At 48.0% G+C, this 21,051-nt stretch overlaps 1 protein-coding gene across 6 annotated transcripts in view; it reads left to right on the top strand.

Annotated features, from left to right (window-relative positions):
- The window catches only part of WHRN (whirlin), an 85,517-nt gene that overhangs the window by 28,832 nt on the left and 35,634 nt on the right, over positions 1-21,051 (top strand). For 5 of the 6 annotated variants that reach the window (XM_021068023.1, XM_021068007.1, XM_021067997.1 and 2 more), the window contains one exon: positions 1,765-1,890. The exons of the other annotated variant lie outside the window; for it this stretch is intronic. In XM_021068023.1, coding sequence (XP_020923682.1) covers positions 1,765-1,890 — 126 coding nt within the window. The remainder of the gene's footprint in view (positions 1-1,764; positions 1,891-21,051) is intronic. 6 annotated transcript variants of the gene reach the window in all.

The raw sequence follows: 21,051 nt of genomic DNA, 5'->3' as shown, positions 1-21,051 counted from the left end.
TGTGACACCAGCTAGGTGTCCTACGATTTAACTCAATTCGGACATACCTAGAGATAGTGTCCAATCCCACAGATCAAAGAACAGCCTCCATGCTGCCTCTACTTCAGATGCCCCTTGTAAGTCCAGGTTGTCACCTGTGCTTGCGACCAGTCAGCTCCAACTCAGAGGTTCCCATGAGCCCATCTCAGCTTCAATTCATTTGCTGAAGCCACTCCCAGAACTCAGGAAAACAGTTTACTTACTGTTTACCAGTTTATTATATGGATATGATGAAGGATACAGGTGAACATCCAGATGGAAGAGATGCATAGGGCGGGGCGTGTGGGAGGGGGCGCGGAGCTTGTCTGCCCCCTCCCCATGTTTCCACCTGTTCACCCACCCCGCAGCTCTCAGAACCCCATGCTTCCTCACGTAGGCATGATTGGTTTCCAGCCCCTCTTGCTGCTCTGGAGACTGGGGGTGGGGCTGAAAATTCCAAGCATTTCATTATGGCTTGATCTTTCTGCTGACCAGCCACTTTCCAGGAGGCCACTCAAAGCCACCCCATTAGAGCAAAAGATGCTCCTAATGGACTTATCACCGAGGGATTTACAGAGGTTTCTGGAGTTCGGTGCTGGAAATGGGGGCAAAGACAAAATATATGTTTCTTTTTTTTTTTTTTTTCTTGTCTTTTTGCCATTTTCTTGGGCCGCTCTCGCGGCATATGGAGGTTCCCAGGCTGGGGGTTGAATATCGGAGCTGTAGCCGCCGGCCTGCACCAGAGCCACAGTAACACAGGATCTGAGCCGCGTCTGTGATCTACTCCACAGCTCAGGGCAACGCCGGATCCTTAAACCACTGAGCAAGGCCAGGGATCGAACCCACAACCTCATAGTTCCTAGTTGGATTTGTTAACCACTGCGCCACAATGGGAACTCCAAAAATGTATGTTTCTTAGTATAAATCACAGTCTCAGATCTGGAGTCAGAACTCCATGACTTGTGACCTTACGTGAGTCACTTCAGCTTCCCCAGCCATGACCTGGGCATGGTCGCGGCAGCCACATGGGGCCATTTCAAGAATCAGTAAATCATGTGCACAGAGAATAGTGCCTGGTTTGCTGGCCTCTCTGCCCCTCAGGACCCTGAGGCCCCCGGGGGTGGGCCTTTCTCGGGTCCTGACCTGGCACTGGGTGTGCACCTAGTGGGTGCACCCTATGTTTGCGGAATGAAGGGCTGCTGAAGCGACACTGCTGTGGCCCCTCAGGATGGATGGCAGGGCAGGAGACCCCCAGGGAAGACAGGAGACCCCTGGGGTGGCAGGTGGTGGGGCCCTGAGACTGGACTCAGCGTGGACCCTCAGGAGGGAGGATGGAAGACGAGGGAGCTGGGGGGAGACCACGCGGCCTGACAGGCCCCCTGATTGAAGCACGGAAAGTCAAGGGTGGCTGGTGGAGGCCGAGAAAGCCCATGGTCCCTGTGGTGTGAAGAACACGTGAAAACCTGGAGTGTCTAGGGTGTTAGCATCAAGAGGTCCCTAGAGGCCATCTCCTCAGCGCATTCCTTTTACTGCCCTTGTCCCTGTGACCCAGGGAGGGAGGCCTTGCCCAGGTCGGTCAGCTAGTCAGAGGCAGAGCTGGGACCAAAACAGGAATGTTCTAGGGGATCTTGCAAGCCCGAATTGGTGTGCCCTGCAGGGTGCGGGAGGGGGCCCTGCAGCCTGCTGCCCCGTGGAGTTCATGGTGTCCCCCAGGCCCTCGAGCGCTGTCTCCTCTCCCTCCCGCAGGTGAACCTGTTGCTGGGGGACGGCCGGTCCCTGGGCCTCACCATCCGAGGGGGAGCTGAGTATGGCCTGGGCATTTATGTCACTGGCGTGGACCCGGGCTCGGAAGCAGAAAGCAGCGGGCTCAAGGTGAGGGGCCCCTGGCTCTGGGAGGCGGGGATGGGGCGCCGGGCTGCATCCTGCGGGGGAGGGAGGGAGAGACCTGAGTGTGGAGCTCCGGGCAGCTGATTTCAACAGGACGTCCAGCAGAGCAGTGGGCACCCACCCTCAGGACCGGCCCCAGATTCTGCTTCAGAGCTCCGAGCGAGCAGCAGGAGCCGTCCTCCCCAACTCCTGCGCCCCAAGTCCTCCTAGCAGGAGGGCAGGCCAGCCTCCCACGTGCTGCTGGGCAGCAGGCCAGCCTGAGCCCTTCATGGCTGCTGTTTTGCAGACACTGCTGATGGCCGGCCACCGCCCTGACTTCAGGGTTTATAGTGGTCCCTGGAGAGGGAAGAGGAGAGAAAGCTGTGGGCTGGGGTGGGGTTGCATTGGACAGCCTCAGGGCTGACGTTTCATCCAGGGCAACTGGCAGTTAGCTCTCATTTTAAAGAGGGCTAACCGTGTGCCTGGCATTGGTGATTGACTTCACACACACCATCTCGTTGAACCTCATTGCTACTCTGTCCAGTAGGCTGTTGTTATGCCTCGCATTTTCCAGTTGGGGAAACTGAAGCATGGAGAGGTTAAACACACTTGCCCAAGGTCATGCAGCTTGGATTGCAGAGCAAGATTTGAGCCCAACAGTCTTAATTGCCCAGCCCATGGTCTTAACTGCTAGCTACACTGTGTCCTCTGCTGGGGAGGGCCAGGAACTGGCTCTCAGCTTTGAGGGAGGTGACAGTGAGTGAAGCAGACTGCCCACAAGGACACAAACCACCTAGATAAACGGTGTTTTGGATTAAAAACCCGATGGCAGAGATGCCACGGCAGCGGTGACCCTGGGTATAGGTGGCATTTGAGCCAGGTCCTGGGGGATAAGAGAGGTTGATGGGTAAAGGGCTGGGCTGCAGGGCTGTCTGGCTGAAGGAGCCATGTGGCTTGACTGTGTGTGACTAGGTGGGCAGCAAGCCACACGTGAGGCTGGGGGAAGAAGGTGTGAGATGAGATTGTCCTCCTAACAAAGTGCCTTGAGTGCCTCACTGACCGAGAGGGAGCTATTCTCCATGCGGACAAGGAGGGTCACAGCAGATCAGAGTGGCAGTCAGGAGATTCCATGCTCCGCCGCGCCTGCCCCCCCTCCACCTCTAGCCACATCATGAAGGTAACCCCCCCGTCCCAGCCACTTCACGAGGGTAAAGCTGGAATGGCAGAGAACCTGGGATGCGGCTGGTGGCGAGGGCGGGGCGGTGGGGGGGGGGGCGAATGATTGGATCCAGATCCCAGCTTTGCTGCTTTAGCTTTAGTGGCTGTGTGACCTTGGAGAGTTCCTCTGCCTCTCGAGCTTCCCTGCCTTTTCCCAGATCGTAGTAATATATGGCATCTCTTTCTCAGGAAGACTAAAAAGATAAAATGAGGGACAAGCTGACAGTGACATTAACAATAAAGGGTAAATGGATTGAGTGTCTATGTTATGGACTGAATGTGTTCCTTCCAAATTCACCCGTTGAAACCCTAACCCCCAACCTGATGGTTTAAGGACGTGGAGCCTTGGGGGATGAATAGGTCACGAAGGTTGAGTCTCATGAATAGGATTCATGTTCTTAGAAAAAGGACCCCAGGGAGTTCCTGTCGTGGCGCAGTGGTTAACGATCCGACTAGGAACCGTGAGGTTGTGGGTTAAAGGATCTGGTGTTGCTGTGAGCTGTGGTGTAGGTTGCAGACGCGGCTCGGATCCTGTGTTGTTATGGCTCTGGTGTAGGCCAGCAGCTACAGCTCCGATTAGACCCCTGGCCTGGGAACCTCCATGTACCACAGGTGCAGCCCTCGAAAAGGCAAAAAGACAAAATAAATAAATAAATAATAATATTAATAATAAAATTGGTTGAAATTTGTTGCCTACCAAACATGTATTTAAAAGACACAAAGATATGGGTAAAATAAAATGGTTAAAAAAAAAAAAAAAAAAAAAGAAGAGAAAAAGGACCCCGGAGAGCTCCCTAGTTCTCTTTCCCCTTTGGGAGGATGCAATGAGAAGCTGGCAGTCTGCACCCCAGAAGAGGGTGCTCACCAGAACCCTGCCACACTAGTACCCCTACCTGAGACCCCCAGCCTCCAGAACTACAAGGTATAAACGTCTGCTGTTTATGAGCTCCCGGTCTGTGGTGCTTCGTTATACAGCCCAGACTGACGGAAGCAATCTGCTCCTTTCCCAAGCACTTTATGGCATAAAAATGACCTAAACCCCACAACACTCTTGGGAAAGCTGTTCTTCTGTCACCAGTTTTACAGGCACAGTATCTGAGGCTCAGAGAGATGCATGGCTAGTTAGAGGCAAAGCCAGGATTCCCATCCAGGAATCGGGATTCTGGCTTTAGACCTATGCTTATAACCAGGCCAGCCGGGCAGGTAGATGCTCCACAAGTGTGGATTGGGTCTAGGTGATTCTGAGATGCCCTGGGTCTCCAGCTTGCTCTGCTCTCAGCAGGTGAAAATGATACCTCACCGGGACTCCTAAAGCAAACAGTCTCATGGAATTCTATATGCAGATAAATTTGTTGTTTTGTATTTTATTTTATTTATTTTGTTTTTTAGGGCCACACCTATGGCATATGGAAGTTTCCAGGCTAGGGGTCAAATTAGAGCTACAGCTACCAGCCACAGCCACAGCAATGCAGAATCTGAGCCACGTCTATGACCTACACTGCAGCTCATGGCAGTGCTGGATTCTTAACCCACTGAGCGTGGCCAGGAATTGAAGTCGCATCCTCATGGATATGAGTTGGGTTCATAATCCACTAAACCACAGCATTTTTTTTTTTTTTTGTCTTTTTGCCATTTCTTGGGCCACTCCCGCGGCACATGGAGGTTCCCAGGCTAGGGGTCAAATCGGAGCTGTAGCCACTGGCCTACGCCAGAGCCACAGCAACGTGGGATCCGAGCCATGTCTGTAACCTACACCACAGCTCACGGCAACGCCGGATCGTTAACCCGCTGAGCAAGGGCAGGGACCGAACCTGCAACCTCATGGTTCCTAGTCGGATTCGTTAACCACTGCGCCACGACGGGAACTCCATGTTTTGTATTTTAGATTTACTGAAAAGTTGCAAAGAGATTACCCATTTATCTTTCACTCAGCTTCCTTTAATGTTAACATTTTATATAATGTAGTGCATTTGTCAAGACTAAGAAAGTAACATTGGTAGGATACTGTTTTAAACAAACTACAGACTTTGTTCAGAGTTCATCAGTTTTCCCCCTCATGCTCCTTTTCTGTTCTAGGATACAGTCCAGTTCAGCCTAGCACATTGTGTTAAACTTGTATGCAGTTTTAATCCCATTTATTTTCCCCCAAATTTAAGAAAAGACTGAAGTCATTTTCTGAACACAGAGTAAGATTTAAAAAAAAAAAAACGAATAAGTAAGGAGCCAGGGAGGAAGAAAACTGGAGGCAGAGGAAAAAGCCAAAGCCAAAGTGAGAGTTTGTCCCAGGGTAGTCATTGTGTGGGGTCTGCAAACACAGCTACAGGCAGCACACAGATTTGGCTCTGAGCTTCCTGGCAGCCAACACAAAGAGGGAAGTGGGTCAGTGACATTTATAAGATAAAAACAGACCAGCTGTGCTGGAGAAGCCTTGTTATTCCTCTTTCTGAGACCTGAGAGCAGTTTTCCTCTGGCCCCTCTTAGAGAGGATGTTGTGTGACACGTCTTCAGTGACTGGAAATGTATGAACAGGTTCTATACTTTATTGGTTTTGAACACATTCTTATTGAATCCATGATAAGAGAAAGAGAGAGGGAGCATGTGAGAGAGATGACATGCTGCGTTCTGGCCAGAGAGGATTGAGCATCTCTCTCTCTTTGTCTCTCTCTTTATCCCCTCTGATTCCTGACAGGTGGTAGCTTTGTTCTCATGTTATCCATTTATTGAGTAGTTACTATGTCAGGTACTGTGCTAAGTGTTTCACACTATCTTACTAATTTTTGCAAGAGTGTGTGAAAAAGGGAAGTCTTTATCCTCCTTTGACAGGTGGCAGATTCAGGAGCAATGGTAAGCAGCTGGCCCAAGTTAGGAAGTGCTAGACTTGAACTCACACCTGTGTGCTCCAAGTCTATATTCTTTTGTGTGTGTGTGTGTGTGTGTGTGTGTGTGTGTCTTTTTGCCTTTTCTAGGGCTGCTCCCACGGCATATGGAGGTTCCCAGGCCAGGGGTCGAATTGGAGCTGTAGCCGCCAGCCAACACCAGAGCCACAGCAACTCAGGATCCGAGCCATGTCTGCAACCTACACCACAGCTCACGGCAATGCTGGATCCTTAACCCACTGCGCAAGGCCAGGGATTGAACTCACAACCTCATGGTTCCTAGTTGGACTCGTTAACCACTGAGCCACGATGGGAGCTCCTCCAAGTCCATATTCTTAACCACTCTATTCCACCGCTTCTCAGTAATAATGTAGATGGTACTGTCTCCGGCTTACACTTGAAGAAATGGAGGCTTATGCAGAAAAAGGCCAAATTATTTCTAATGTCAGAGCTGGGCTTTGAACCCAGGGCTGACAGAGCCAAGGGTTGCCCCGTGTAGAGGGGAACAGAAGTCCTAGGACCCGCCCTGACCGGCCGTGTGAAGGTGGGTGTGTCCCCTCCATCCCTGGGCCTCGCTCTCCCAGCTTGGACAGTGAGCCCTCGAACAGCTGGGCAGGTGCATCATACAGGGCATGTGATGCACCCAAGACCATGCAGCCACCAATAGATGATGCTTGAGACCTTCAGTTATGAATACGGAAGGATGTCTGTGGTGTGTTGTTAGGTGGGAAACAGGCTGCCAAACTGGCTATCTATCAGGATCGCATGCGTACTGTTTATGTATGTAAAACTATGCCCGGAGAAACATCTACCGTGACACCTGCTGGAATGTCAGCAGTGGCTATCCCGTGGTGGTAAAGCAATGGATGATTTTTGTTTTATTCTTTACATCCTTCCATGGTGTCTGAATGGAGCAAATCCTACTTTTATAATCATGGAAACAGCAGCAATAAAGCGATTTCCATTTTGAAACAAGGCAGAGGGAGAATATTCCATAGAAATTTTTCTGTTACTTTAGTCTGCTTCTCAGCGGCAGGCAATCAGAGGCTTTATTTGCTCGTAAAATGCCTGCCTTCAGAAGTGTCCTTTGCATCTTCGGATCCCACTGCAGTAAAGCATTTTATATTCCCTGCACTATTTTACTTTCCCCTCCAAGGTCCCTTGCATAGGCTAACACCTGCCTACATTCACTGAGGCGTCCAGGACTGATTAATTCTGTTTATCGCCAGTGCACTTTCCGTGGAATTAGGCATATTGAAATGGAATAAAGGGGCTTGGTTGTGTGGGTGGTGGAGCCAAGAACAGGCTTTGTTTGTAAATAGGGCTCCTTGGCACTGCACCGAGCTTCCCTGGGGTCACAGTGCTCCTCGTGCCTGGCTTCCAGCCGCCCCCTTAGATCCTGAGGGTCCCTGTGAGTCCAGCCAACACTGCTGGGAGGAGAAGCTCCTCAGAGGAGGTCAGGCGCTTCCCAGCATTTACCCTGCGGGCAGCTGCGTGGAACTTGGAACTGCCCCACCCTCCTGGCAGGGGCTGACTCCCCCCTTTGGCATTTATCTCTAGGCCTCTCTTATTTATTCCTCTGCACCTGCCTCCAGAAAACCCCACCAAAGCATGGGCCATAAAAACTTGTTTGTTCCTTTAAGGGCAGCCAGAATTGACTGGCATTTAAAAATAATAATAATGGTAGCAGTTGCTCTTTATTAACCAGTTATTATGAATCAGGCGCTGTGGTAAATGCTTTGGACACACTCATTTAATCCTCCCAATAGCCCTACAGTGGGCATTGCTAGTGCCATTTAATAGATAAGCAACTGAGGCTCAGAGATGTACAGTACCTTGCTCGGGCTCACACAGGGCTCCAGCCCTAGCCCTTCAGGCCCTCCGAAGGCCTCGTGCTTTGCTCCAGGTTAACCCTAACCTCCCTAGTCCCCTAACTTGGCCAAAGAGCAAAAGAATGCAGAGAGAGGAAACAAAGGGCATTTAGTCTTCTTAGAAATCACCAAGCTCCCGAAGCCAGAGTGGTTGCACCTGGTCCCTCCTGGCACCACGGCCGTCACCATCGAGGTCCTCCAGGGTGGGGGCCCATTTTGTTTCTACTTATGGGAGCCAGGTTGCCATCCTGGCTGGGGTTCCCTGGGGGCAGGATCTCTGTTTCCCTGAATGCTCCACTCTTGGGGTCACCACTCTCTGCTTGTGGCCTTGGGGCCATCCAGGGAATGTCTGCTGCAGGTTCAGTGTCTCGGTGGCATGGAGAGGAACTGCTGCTTTGCAGACCTGCCGTGTGAGTTGGGCTCTGTCCGGAGCCCATGCTGTGTGTCAGCGAAATTGGAGAAACCAGCTGGGCAGGGCTGCTCCTCTGTGAATTGGCTTTTGCCAGGGTCTGTTCTCCCAACCAGTCCTCTCTTGACTGAGCCTGGGACAGCATCCTTCACAGAGCTCCTGCCAAGCAGTGGGATTCCCATGTGTCATCTCTGACCCTCACCGCAGTTCCGTGAGGAACTTGTCATCCTACTGTAACTTGGGATTATTTGTTAATAATTGTCTCTTCTAAAGAAAAAAAAAAAGAAAAAAGAAAAAGGAAGAAAATCACCTGGATACCCATCAATGAGAGATATTAAATACATTTTGGGACATGAAACTATTGCAGCATTAAGGTTCAAAAAAAATCAGTGATGGGAGGACATTTCCACGGCATCTAATTAAATGAGAAAAGCAAGATGCAGAGGACTGCATAGTATATCCCATTCTGTAAAGCAAACAATGACAGAAACCCTCTGTGTGTGTGTGTGTGTGTGTGTGTGTGTGTGTGCGTGTGCACGTGCGCTTTGCAAATATGTACGTGTAAGCAATCTCCTAAGTGTGAAAAAATGTTGCCACAAATGCAGATATGTTTTACTGATTGTGCTGAGGAGGGGAGAGTGGGAGAAAGAAGGGAGACCATAAAGAAAATCAGAAAGTGTTGATTTGGGGGAATAAAATAGCACATGTAAAAAAAAAATAATAATAATTGTCTCTTCTCCCAGATCCCTGCAGCTTGGGGCAGAGACTGGGTGTTCTTTACAGACTGCATCTCCCAGCCCAAGACAGTGCTGCCTGGCACACAGTAGGTGCCTGGAATGAAGGAATGAGTGGCTGTGGCCAAGGCAGGTCCAAGCCAGGTCTTTTTGACTCCAAAGCTCCAGTCTTGACCACTGCTTCATTTGCATTCTGGCCTGAACACAGCACAGCTGGCCTTTTTGTTGAAGGAATGAATCCTGCTAAGGGTTAGTGGTTTTTACACCTACCTGGGATGGAACCGAGCAATCAGTCAGACCCTTTCCCCTAGAGATGCCTGCTTTCGTGTTAAAGAAGCTGAGTGGTGGTTATGGCCCGCTTTGAGGTTTGCTCATCAAAGGCGCCCATGGACATGGAGTTCCACCCTTAGCTCTTCCCTGATGGAGAGTAGGTGGCAGGAAACCATCCATAAGCACAGATCACAGCCTCCAGCCCTCCTAGTTTACACATGAGGAGACTGAGGACCAGAGGTAGGAGGACTGGCTGAGGATCTTAGAGAGGTGGGTCCAGGTGTCTGGACTCCCCACATGGAGCCCTAGACAGAACCCCTCCATCATCTAGCACTTCAACTTTTCCTGCTGATTCTGTCTTCATGCATCCCCAAAATAGTTCTGCTGGGAGAGAGTAAGCCTGGCATATTCCCCAAGGCTCACGGTCTGTGTATTCTTGGTGGGAAAAGGGTGTGGCTACTACATAATTATTTAGTAAGGAGCCTTTAAAAATATTTTATCTGTGATTATGGTTGATTTTACAGCAGTCCTAATGAAGGTGAAAAAATATATTTATATTTATATAATTCTTTTTTTTTTTTTTTTGGTCTTTTTGCCATTTCTTGGGCTGCTCCCACTGCAGATGGAGGTTCCCAGGCTAGGGGTCGAATCAGAGCTGTAGCCACCAGCCTACGCCAGAGCCACAGCAACGTGGGATCTGAGCCGCGTCTGCGACCTACACCACAGCTCACGGCAACGCCAGATCTTTAACCCACTGAGCAAGGGCAGGGACCGAACCCGCAACCTCATGGTTCCTAGTTGGATTTGTTAACCACTGCGCCACCATGGGAACTCCTATATAATTCTTAACAGTAAGAAAAAACTTAGATAATAAGGACATGTTACATGCAACTCCCTGCCTATAGATTCCACAACTTAGATGAAGAAACCAAGTTTTTGAAAGACACAAACCATTAACACTCAAGAAAGAAAATAGATAACCTGAAAGTTCTACATATGTTGTCAAAGAAATTGAATTTTTAGTTAAAAACTGTCCAGATGCTTCCACTAATGAACTCTTCCAGATAGTTAAGAAATATTACATAATCTCTTCCTGGAAATAAGATGAGAGATTATTTTCTAACTCATTTTATGAGACCAGCATTATAAAGTACAAAGAGCAAACAAACACATTTCAAGAAAAGAAAACTATAGGTCGCTATTCTTCATGAACATAGATGTGAAAATCCTCAACAAAATTTTAGCAGAGCAAATCCAGCAAGTCTATGAAAAGGATAGTATACTGCAACCAAGTGGGTTTTATCCAAGGAATGCAAGGCTGGTTTGACATTTGAAAAGCAATGCTACTGAGGAAAATCACGTGATCAAAAAAAAAGCATTTAACAGAGTTCCCCTTGTGGCGCAGTGGAAACGAATCCAACTAGGAACCATGAGGTTGCAGGTTCGATCCCTGGCCTTGCTCAGTGGGATAAGGATCTAGCGTTGCTGTGAGCTGTGGTGTAGGCGGCAGATGCGGCTCGGATCTGGTGTTGCTGTGGCTATGGCATGGGCCGGCAGCTGTAGCTCCAATTGGACCCCTAGCCTGGGAACCTCCATATGCGACGGGTGCAGCCCTAAAAAGCAAAAAACAAACAAACAAAATCAATATATATTTATGATAAAACTTTAATCAAAATAGTAATCAAAAGGAAATTCCTTAACTTGATGAAGGGCATCTTCACAAACTTATAGATAACATATTTAACGGTGAAAACCAAATGGTTTCCTCTAAGATTGGAATTAAGGCTGAAATGCCTTTTTCACCACTCCTATTCAGTATTATACTAGAAGTTGGTGCAATTAGTCAACAGAAAGAAAGAAAAGGCATACAAATCTGAAAAGAAGAAATAAAAACTCTATGTACAGAGACTGATCATCTGCAAAGAATATTCCAAAGAATCTACAAAAAAGCTCCTAGAACTAATAAATAAGCTTCACAAGGTGGAGGGATACAAAGTCGGCATACAAAAGTCAATACATTTCTCTATGCTAACAATGCGTAGCTGCAATTCAACATTAATAAAAACAATACGGTTTAGTGTAGCCATAAGTAACAAAATATGTGCAGTATTTGTATGCTACAAACTCCAAAAAAGACCTAAACGAATAGAGATATCTACTGTGTCCATGGATAAGAAAACTCAATCTTATTAAGACATCGAATTTCCCGAATTTGATCTAGACCCAACATAATCCCGATTCCAGTCCCACAGGAATTTTTGTAGATATTTACAACATGATTGTTCATTTTGTAGCGGGAAAGCAAAGAAACTAAAGGAGCTAAAACAATTCTGAAACGAAAGAGCACTGTTAGAGGACTTAGCACCTGATTTCAAGATTTACTATATTGGAGTTCCCTTTGTGGCTCAGTGGTCATGAACCCGACTAGGATCCATGAGGATGCAGTTTCAATCCCTGGCCTCGCTTAGCCAGTTAAGGATCCGGTGTTGCCATGAACCGTGGCGTAGGCTGCAGATGCAGCTCAGATCCCATGTTGCTGTGGCTGTAGTGTAGACTGGCAGCGGTAGCTCGGATTCATCCCCTAGCCTGGGAACCTCCATATGCCACAGGTGAGGCCCTAAAAAGCAAAAAAATAAACAACAAAACCCAAAAAATTTACTATAAAACTTCTCCAATAGAGAAGATGGTGTGGTATTAGTGAAAGCATAGACACATAGATCAGTGCAACAGAGAGTCCAAAAGTAAACCCCACTCAAACATACTCACCTGACTGTTGACAAAAGCACAGTGATAATTCAATGACGAAAGGATAGTCCTCTCAACAAATGGTGTTGGAGCAATTGGACAGCGACACGCACACAAACACAAGTGAACTTCAACCTTAACCTCACGCCTTCTATAAAAATTACCTCAAAATATAGGACATAGACCTAAAAGTAAATTATAAAACTGCACTACTTCTACAGTAAATTATAAAACTGCACTACTTCTAATACACAGAAGAAAATCTGTGCAACCTTGTGTCAGGCAAAGCCTTTTTAGATATGACACCAAAAAAGAAGAGCCCGTAGGAGGAAAAAAATTGACAAAATGGACTCAATGAAAATCAGTAGCTCTGCTCTGCTAAAGACAGTTTTAAGAGAATGAAAAGACATACCACAGACATGGAGAAGTCATATTTCCCAGTCACCTTTCTGACAAAGAACTTGTACGAAGAAGTATTTTTAAAAAACTCTCAAAGTAGGCAAAAGAACTGGGAAATGGTTTTGTATGGAAAACTGATTTCATGTAGTGACGGATGCATGAGTCTGGGCACTGGTCAAAACCTACATGGCGGAGTTCCTGTTGTGGCGCAGTGGAAACGAATCTGACTGGGAACCATGAGGTTGCAGGTTCGATCCCTGGCCTCGCTCAGTCGGCTAAGGATCTGGCATTGCTGTGGCGGTGGTGTAGGCCAGCAGCTACAGCTCTGATTAGACCCCTAGCTGGGAACCTCCACATGCCGCAGGTGTAGCCCTAAAAAGACAAAAAAACCGAAAACCAAAAAAACCCCAAACCCATTTGGCTATACTCGCAGAGTGAATTTTGCTGTATATAATTAAAAAAAAAAAAATCAACTCAGTTGTGGGGAGATAGATAGATAGAGTGCAGACTGAGCCAAAGGAAGACAAAGAATCTAACGGGATTACAGATGCTTCCTGTAACCACTCTGACGGGATGGAGGAGGAAGGGGCTGACTTAGTGATTTTTGGAAGATGTTGTTTCAACAGATACTATAAGACAAAGACAGGAGAACTGTGTGTAGATACTGTGCTTCAGTTGGAAAATTTCTTTTTCTCAGAGGAATATGGATTAGGAATTCTGAAACTGCTTCATTTGTTTAAAGTGTTTTAGACAGGAAGAGCCAGGTTCCTCACTCTCAGAGAAAGTTCCAAGGAAGGAAAGGGGAAAATAGAAAATAGAATAAACCCTGTGGTGCTGAACTCATCAGAGGTATCAGTATGGACTCATTTACAAACAAGAACAGAATACACTCACACATACACACACCAATAAATAGAGAAATCAAATTCAAATATAGGGCTCACCTCTGCTGCCAGCTGGATGGCTAAGCACAGAAGTCAGAATGACTCAGAGTGGTAACATGGTTTTGAAAATTTTACATTGAGAAAGGCTTTGTCCACCTTTCTGTGCCTCCACATCCAGCGCTCTTTCCACTCCCAAGGACAGCAAATAATCTTTGCGCCAGTGCCATTTCATAAGTGAGGCTGCAGAAGTGTTTGCACTTGTGCCTGTGCAACTGGGTTCTGCAGAAAGAACACTGAGCTAAGCTCCGCCTCCCATAGTGGTGTCTGCTGTGGGCAGGGAGGGGGCCTGGGGCCCAGATGATTGGATGTTTGCCATCTCCACATGAGAGCACGGGCCTCGATCAACTTTTAAGATTATTCAAATAAGAATTTATGACTAAACCTGTACTTCAGCAAGAAAGTTTTATTTTGGGGAAAACTGACAATAATAGCAGTGACAACCACCTCTCATACCTACTGTGTGCCCAGCACTGAGAGTCATGACCAAGCAGTGTCACATGGTGGCTGAATGCAGACACTTGGGAGTCAAAATTACCAACTGTATGGCTCTCTCCTTGGACTCTGGTTCCCCACGTGTAGCGCTGGGAAAATAATACGTTTAGAAACTGTGAGGATGTAGCCAGAGAATTTCTATAAAGCACGTAAGACAGATGAAAGTACTCAAAATACACTGACTTAAAAACAATTATTTCTGGTTTTCAGCATAACCCATAAGGTAAATAGCATTGCTTCTGTTTGTGGGTGAGAAAACTGAGGCTCAGAAAGTGGAAGTGACTGGCCCAAGGTCATGTGCCAGGAAGGGGCTGGTCAAGGTCGCAGGCCTCCGGCTCTCTGCTCCGTCACCCAGCCATGCGGTTTCCACGGAGGGGCCTGCCTCCCGGTGAAGGCTCAGTCTGGCGTTGCCCCTCCAGGACAGAGTAAACCAGCCTGTTCCCTTCAATTCCTCCCTGGCCCGCCAGCCCTGGCCCCGCACAGAGCCTGCTTGCGAGGAATCACGGCAGAGCAGCCCCTGATTGCCTGGGGCCTTGCAAATCCCCCAGCTCTTTCAGCAGGAGATAGGAAAACAGCTTTCACAGCATTGCCAAGCTCCAGCTTGGAGGACTGGCCTTGCCTCCCTCCCGGAGCCCCTTGCTGGAACAGGGCCTTCTCGGCTGAGCCTTTTCCTAGGGGCTGCCTCTCCCTCTCCCGAGGTGCAGTGTCCACCCCTCTCTCCTGGGCAGGAGTCCCCAAGCTATGAGCCTCTGAGTAGGCATCTTGCTTCCCTTCTAGGGACTGTGGGGGAGGAGTTGTGCTTCCTGTGGATTCCAGGCTCTTTAAAAATAATAAAAATAACCATACCAGCACCACCACTCTGTGTCCCAGGTACCATATTGTCAGGACACAATGAGCTAATGCAGGAACAGCCCCCGTGCCTGGCACAGGACAAGCTCCCCCCACACGGTAGCTCTGGGTGTGTGAGCGATCTTCAGTATCCACACGAGCCTGGTCTGGTCCTTGATGGCATCTGAGACTCTCAGGTAGCTGATGCATCTGCACTGATGATGAACATCTTTGTCGAGAAGCCTGATGGTAATTTCTTTTCCTGAGAATCCCAGCGCATGCTGGGCAACAGTTTTAGCCTCTTCCCCCCGACTGTGTCACGTCCTTAGTCCTTCCATAGCCCGCTCTCTCTGCCGGGTCTGTGAACTGGCCTCTGAATGCGGATATCATAAAGTGCAAACGTTCAAGTTGCTTCATCCTACCTCCTGGCTTTTACAGGGGCCCTTGCTAGGGTAGTAATTGCTCCCAGGCAGGCTACTGCTGAAAAGAGTAACACTTAGTTTCTGCAGGGAGGCCACTGGGAGCAGGAGCCCAGCTGTGTCTTGCCCTGGTCCTGGGAAAAAGTGAAAGTGTTCACTCAGGTGCCCACGGCCCCTGTGAACTGTGCTGTCCCCAGGAAGAAGGCGGTCAGTAGGGGCTGCCTTTCCTTCTCATCTCCCAAGTGGCCGAGGCAAGGGGCTCCATTGCTGCGAGGCCGTGGACCAGCACAGAAGGGTCATCATTTGCCCTCTGGCTCCATATGTGGCTGTGCCAAGTTCAATGCCCTTGGCATCGAGGATGTGCATGGTTTGCTGGATCTGAGGCCGGCCTGTTCTCCCGTTTGATAAAGGAAGCAGTGGCCAGCGAGCATTTCCTCAGCCCCTGCTGTGGGATAGGGCACACGTGATGGGCTTCGAGAGAGGTCAGTAACCATGCTGGGCTGTGCTTCAGGCACTTGGCCGTGCACAGGAATCATCTGGGATCGTGTCAAGTGCAGATTATGATTCAGCAGGTGCTGCAATTATCATGACTGCACAAACTCCCAACACCAAGAGGTGAGCAGTAGCCACAGATTCTGCTCAGCCTTGCGGGTCAGGAGGTGTCCAGGGCACAGCAGGGCGGCCTGTCTCTGCCCCTGACGCCTCGGGCCGCAGCTGGAAGTCTCCGTCTGGACACTGGAGCCATCGGGAGGCTCATTTTGTCTCCTGTCTGGAGGCTGGTGTTGGCTGCTGGCTGTGGGCCTGGCTCTTCCCTGCATACGGCCTCCCTGGGATGTCTCCTCACAGAGCTAGTTTGACCTTCTTCTAAGTGTAGTGGCTCAGAAGGAGGTCCCGAGGGCACCAGTTCTAGGAGAGAGGCAGGTAGAGCTGTATTCTTTTTCTGACTCAGTCTCAGAAGGTAGGTTCCAGGGGTGGGGGACTAACTATTGCTCCCTGCATAGGTTTCCTAGGGCTGTTGTAACAAATGTTCATCACAACTGTAGTACCTTTAAAACAATGTAAATTTGGAGTTCCCGTCTTGGTGCAGTGGTTAACGAATCCGACTAGGAACCATGAGGTTGGGGGTTCGGTCCCTGTCCTTGCTCAGTGGGTTAAAGATCCGGTGTTGCTGTGAGCTGTGGTGTAGGTCACAGATGCGGCTCGGATCCCGCGTTGCTGTGGCTCTGGCGTAGGCCGGTGGCTGCAGCTCCGATTGGATCCCTAGCCTGGGAACCTCCATATGCCGCGGGAGCAGCCCAAGAAAAGGCAAAAAGACAAAACAAAACAAAACAAAAACAATGTAAATTTATTCTCCACAAATCAAGGTGTCCACAAGGTCCCACTCCCTCCAAAGGTCCTAGAGGAAATCTGTCTTTGTTTTTTCTAGCTTCTGGTGTTCCTGGTGGTCCCTGGCTTGTGGCAGCAAAACTCCATGGTCTGCCTCCACGTTCACTTGGTCTTCTTCCCTGCATCTCTCTGGTCTCACATCTCCCTCTCCTTCCTCTTCTGTGGATACCAGTCATTGGATTGACCTGGACAGAACTTTTTCAAGGGGCACATCCCCCTACAACACCTCCTGAGGAGGGGTGGCAGGGTTAGAGGAGAGCCGATGAGACTTCGATTCTGCGTTTCTCCTAAGCTCCCAGATTGTTGATCCTGCTGGACCGCAGATAGTGTTCTCAAATCTCAGTCTGTGGAAGCAGAGGGAGCGGTAAAGAGCAGACTAGGGACCTTTTTTTTTTTTTTTTTTTTTGTCTTTTTGCGGCATATGGAGGTTCCTAGGCTAGGGGTCCAATCGGAGCTGTAGCCACCAGCCCACAGCAACTCGGGATCCAAGCCGAGTCTGCAACCTACACCACAGGTCACAGCAACGCTGGATCGTTAACCCACTGAGCAAAGGCAGGGACTGAACCCGCAACCTCATGGTTCCTAGTTGGATTCGTTAACCACTGCGCCACAACGGGAACTCCTTTTCTTTTTCTTACTTTTTTTTTTTTTTAATTTGTCTTAGGGACCATTTTAATACCAATACTACACATAGGACCTGCTATGTGCAGGCACTTGACATAGATTTGCTCCTTTAACCCTCCCCCTGTGGGCCATTGTGCCGAGCAGAGAAGTGCAGGAACAGATCTTCAGGGAGGGACCAGCAGGAGTAAAGGCACAGAGGCATGGACTGGGGGGTGTCTGAGAAAAGAGGTGCTAAGGGGAACCTGGGGGCTGACTGAGAAAAGAGGTGGGGCGAGAGGGCACAGGATGGGGAAAGAGACCCTGGCTTCTCCCAGATCTCATGGATGCTGGACAAGCCCTAGAGGGACACGTAGCGCTTGGATTGGTTGCATTATCTCCAGGACCACGGAGCTGTTTGCTGTAAGGCAGATTGAGGGAGGCCAGAGCTTTCAGAGGTTGGGGAGTCCAGTGACCTGGGTGGGGCTGTGCCCTGGAGCTGCTAACCCACACTCTTTGGGGAACTTTGTTTCTGCTCAGCTTATTTTTCTCCCAGTCATTAAATCAGTATATTTAATACATAATACACGCCCAAACACATGCAAAAGCAGCAGAACCCAGACATCCTACCTTCCAAAGACAACCTTTGTTAACTCCTTTTATTTCTTAAGATATATAGTCCACACACCATGAAATTCACCCCTCCAAAGTGTACAGATCAGAGTATTACATTCATAGTACTGCACACCCCTCCCCACCATCTAACTTCACATTTCCATCACCCCCTCCCCCCAAATTTCCTAGACCTTGTAAACAATCACTCCCCATTTCTGTCTCTGTAGATTTGCCTGTTTGGAACATTTTATATCAATGAATCAGAGAATATGTGGCCTTGGGGTCTGGCTTGTTTCTCTTAGCATTATGTCGTACCGGGTATCAGTAAATTCCTTTTTCTAGCAAAATAATACTCGATTGTGCGGCTGTACCACATTTTGTTTATCCATTTGTGAGTTGATGGACCTTTGGGTTGTTTCCATCTCTTAGCACCTTGATGCAGGTTCTTTTCTTTGAACGTTTTTGCACGACTGATATTATACAGTATATACTGTTTTGCATCCCGCATTTGCAGTTGTGTTTTCCCCTGTACTTCAAAACTGCGCATAAGTACAATTTTAAGAACTGCATCTTAATACTCCATCTTCTGGCTGAATTATAATTTACCCAACCATTCTCTTGAAATCAGGCATTTAGTTGTTTCCGATTGAAATAAGATTTTAAAAGGAGCAACAAATGAGAGAAGCCTCAGAGGATCTTTCCAGAAGAGCTTAAATCGCCTCCCAGCTATCTGTGCCAGCGAACTGCTGAGCCCAGTGGGGGACAAGAATGACTTATCGCAAATTACTAAGAGACAGAGATTGGGCTGGATGGTGTCAAAACGAATCTTCTCCAGGGTGGCACAGGAGCTCTGCCAAGGGTCCAGGCTCATTTTCCCCAGACCCCCACATGTCAAGGGAGCTGTTAGTAAGTATTAGCTCATGCCCTCCACCAATTTTTTTACCTTTTTTTTTTTTAGGATTCATACTTCTTTTCCCCTTAAGAATATAGTCTCCATGTGCAATCAGGAAAGCACAGAAAATGAGCAAAGTGCTTGAAATTAAAATGGCCAGAGTTCACCACTCAAGGCAAGTCCTGTGAACATTTTGGCATATTCCTTCCCAGGCTGTGTAACACACTTGAAGACCATATTAGATGGACCGATTTTAAGATAACATGAAACAACCCGAATTCGAAAGTAAAGCATGTCCACTGTGGAAGATGTAGAAAACCCTACACTAAGCGAATACTCATGCAGCAGATTTGGCATCTGTCCTTCCAGAGCGCGATGCTTACCTGGAATATGATATGGACAAAAATAGTTCAGCAAAGTTGGGATCAGAATATTTGCTTCCCCCATCCTCCATGACATCCTTCCACTGCATAAAGACCTTTGCGAAATATTAAGATACAGAGTGGTGTTATTTGACTCCATTTGTTTTTACTTATTTATTTATTTATTTTCTTTTTAGGGCCGTACTTTTGGCATATGGAGGTTCCCTGGCTAGGGGTCTAATCAGAGCTACAGCTGCCGGCCTACACCACAGCCACAGCAATGCAGGATCCAAGCCACGTCTGCGACCTATACCACAGCCACAGCAACGCCAGACCTGAGCCGTGTCTGCAACCTACACCATAGATCACGGCAACGCTGGATCCTTAACCCACAGAGCGAGGCCAGGGAGTGAAGCCTCACCCTCATGGTTTCCTAGTCAGATTTGTTTCTGCTGCGCCACGACGGGAACTCCTTATTTATTTATTTAGGCTTTTTAGGGCCGCATCTGTGGCATATGGAAGTTCCCAGGCTAGGGGTCGAACCAAAGCTATAGCTGCAGGCCTGTGCTACAGCCACAGCAACATGGGATCAGAGCTGCGTCTGAGAACTACACCAAAGCTCATGGCAACGCCAGATACTTAACCCACTGAGCGAGGCCAGGGATTGAACTCCCATCCTCGTGGATACTAGTTGGGGTTCATTACCGCTGAGCCACAATGGGAACTCCCTTTTTCCCCCACTTGTTTTAAAGAAGAGAAATATGGTTTTTTGTACATACTTATGTACGTAAAGAAGGTTCCTGGAAGGACGCCCAAGAAACTGTTAATGGTGGTTACTTTTTTTCAAAACATTATGTAATTTTTAGAGTTAACTCCATTTAGTTACTACAAAACACTGACTGTATTCCCCATGTGGTACAGTCTATCCTTGAGCCTATCTTATACCTAATAAGTCGTCCCTCCTATTCCCCAACCCCTATATTACCCTTCTCCCCACAGTTTGTTCTCTATAAGTCTTCTTTTTTGTTCTGTTCACTAGCTTGTTGTATTTTTTAGATTCCACGTGTAAGTGATATCGTACAGTACCTGTCTTTCTCTGTCTGACTTACTTCGCTTAGCATAATGCCTTCCAAGGCCATCCACATTGCTGCAAATGGCAAAATTTCCATCCTTTTTGATGGCTAAGTAGCATGCCATTGTATATGCGTATGCATCTGGATGTATAAATGTATATGTGTATGTGGTTACGCCTAGTGTTGGTCCTGGAGCCTCTGCCTTCAATAGCCTGGGGGCCCAAGATGTATTTTTAGGGGAAAGGAGCTTTGGGGGCGGCAAGATTTTTATAGTTTTTGTATATACCCATTTTTTACTGTTTGCCTATTTCTCCTATGTGCTTATATTGGTTTTATAATTTTTTAACGTTTAATTGGAAAAAGTCATTTTATGGCAAACATTCTATAACATTTTTTAATGACTTTACAGTATCACTGGATGGGTATGCCACATGGTGTTCGTAGACATTTAAGAGAGGGTCCAGGAGTTCCCCAGCAGCCTAGCAGTTAAGGGTCCTGCATTGTCACTGCTACGACTCAGGTCATGGCTGTGGTGTGGGTTTGATCCTTGGCCCTGAACTTCCACATGCCACAGGCATGGCCATAAAAAAGAGAGGGTCCAAGTTATTTTTGTGACTTTTTTTCATAACTGTAATGATTTCTTGGGGTTAATTCCTAAAAGTAGAGTTGCAAAGGTTTTTGCACCGTTTTGTCAAGTATTTCTTAGCAAGTCTGAACCCAGGTCCACTTCAGCTGGCAGAGTGCTAGATGCTCTGTTAATACCTCCTCCCCCAGGTGGGGTGGTGGCTGCCTTTTAGTGTTCAGTTCTCTTTAGCTAACCATGGGTGCCCCCATATTTTGAGAACCATCCATGTGGTAGGCAGGATAATGAGCCCCAAAGATGTCTACATCCTAACTCCCAGACCCTGTGAATATGTTAGGTTATAGGACAAAGGGGAGGTAAGATTACAGGTGGGATTAAGGTTGCTAATTAACTGACTTTGAGATGGGGAGATGATTCGGGGATATCCAGGTGGGCCAGTGTAATCCCAATG

Source organism: Sus scrofa, chromosome 1 (assembly GCF_000003025.6).
Source record: "Sus scrofa isolate TJ Tabasco breed Duroc chromosome 1, Sscrofa11.1, whole genome shotgun sequence".
Classification (NCBI taxonomy): Eukaryota; Metazoa; Chordata; class Mammalia; order Artiodactyla; family Suidae; genus Sus; species Sus scrofa.
Note: the sequence above shows the minus strand (reverse complement) of the source record. Positions and strands in the feature narration are given on the sequence as shown.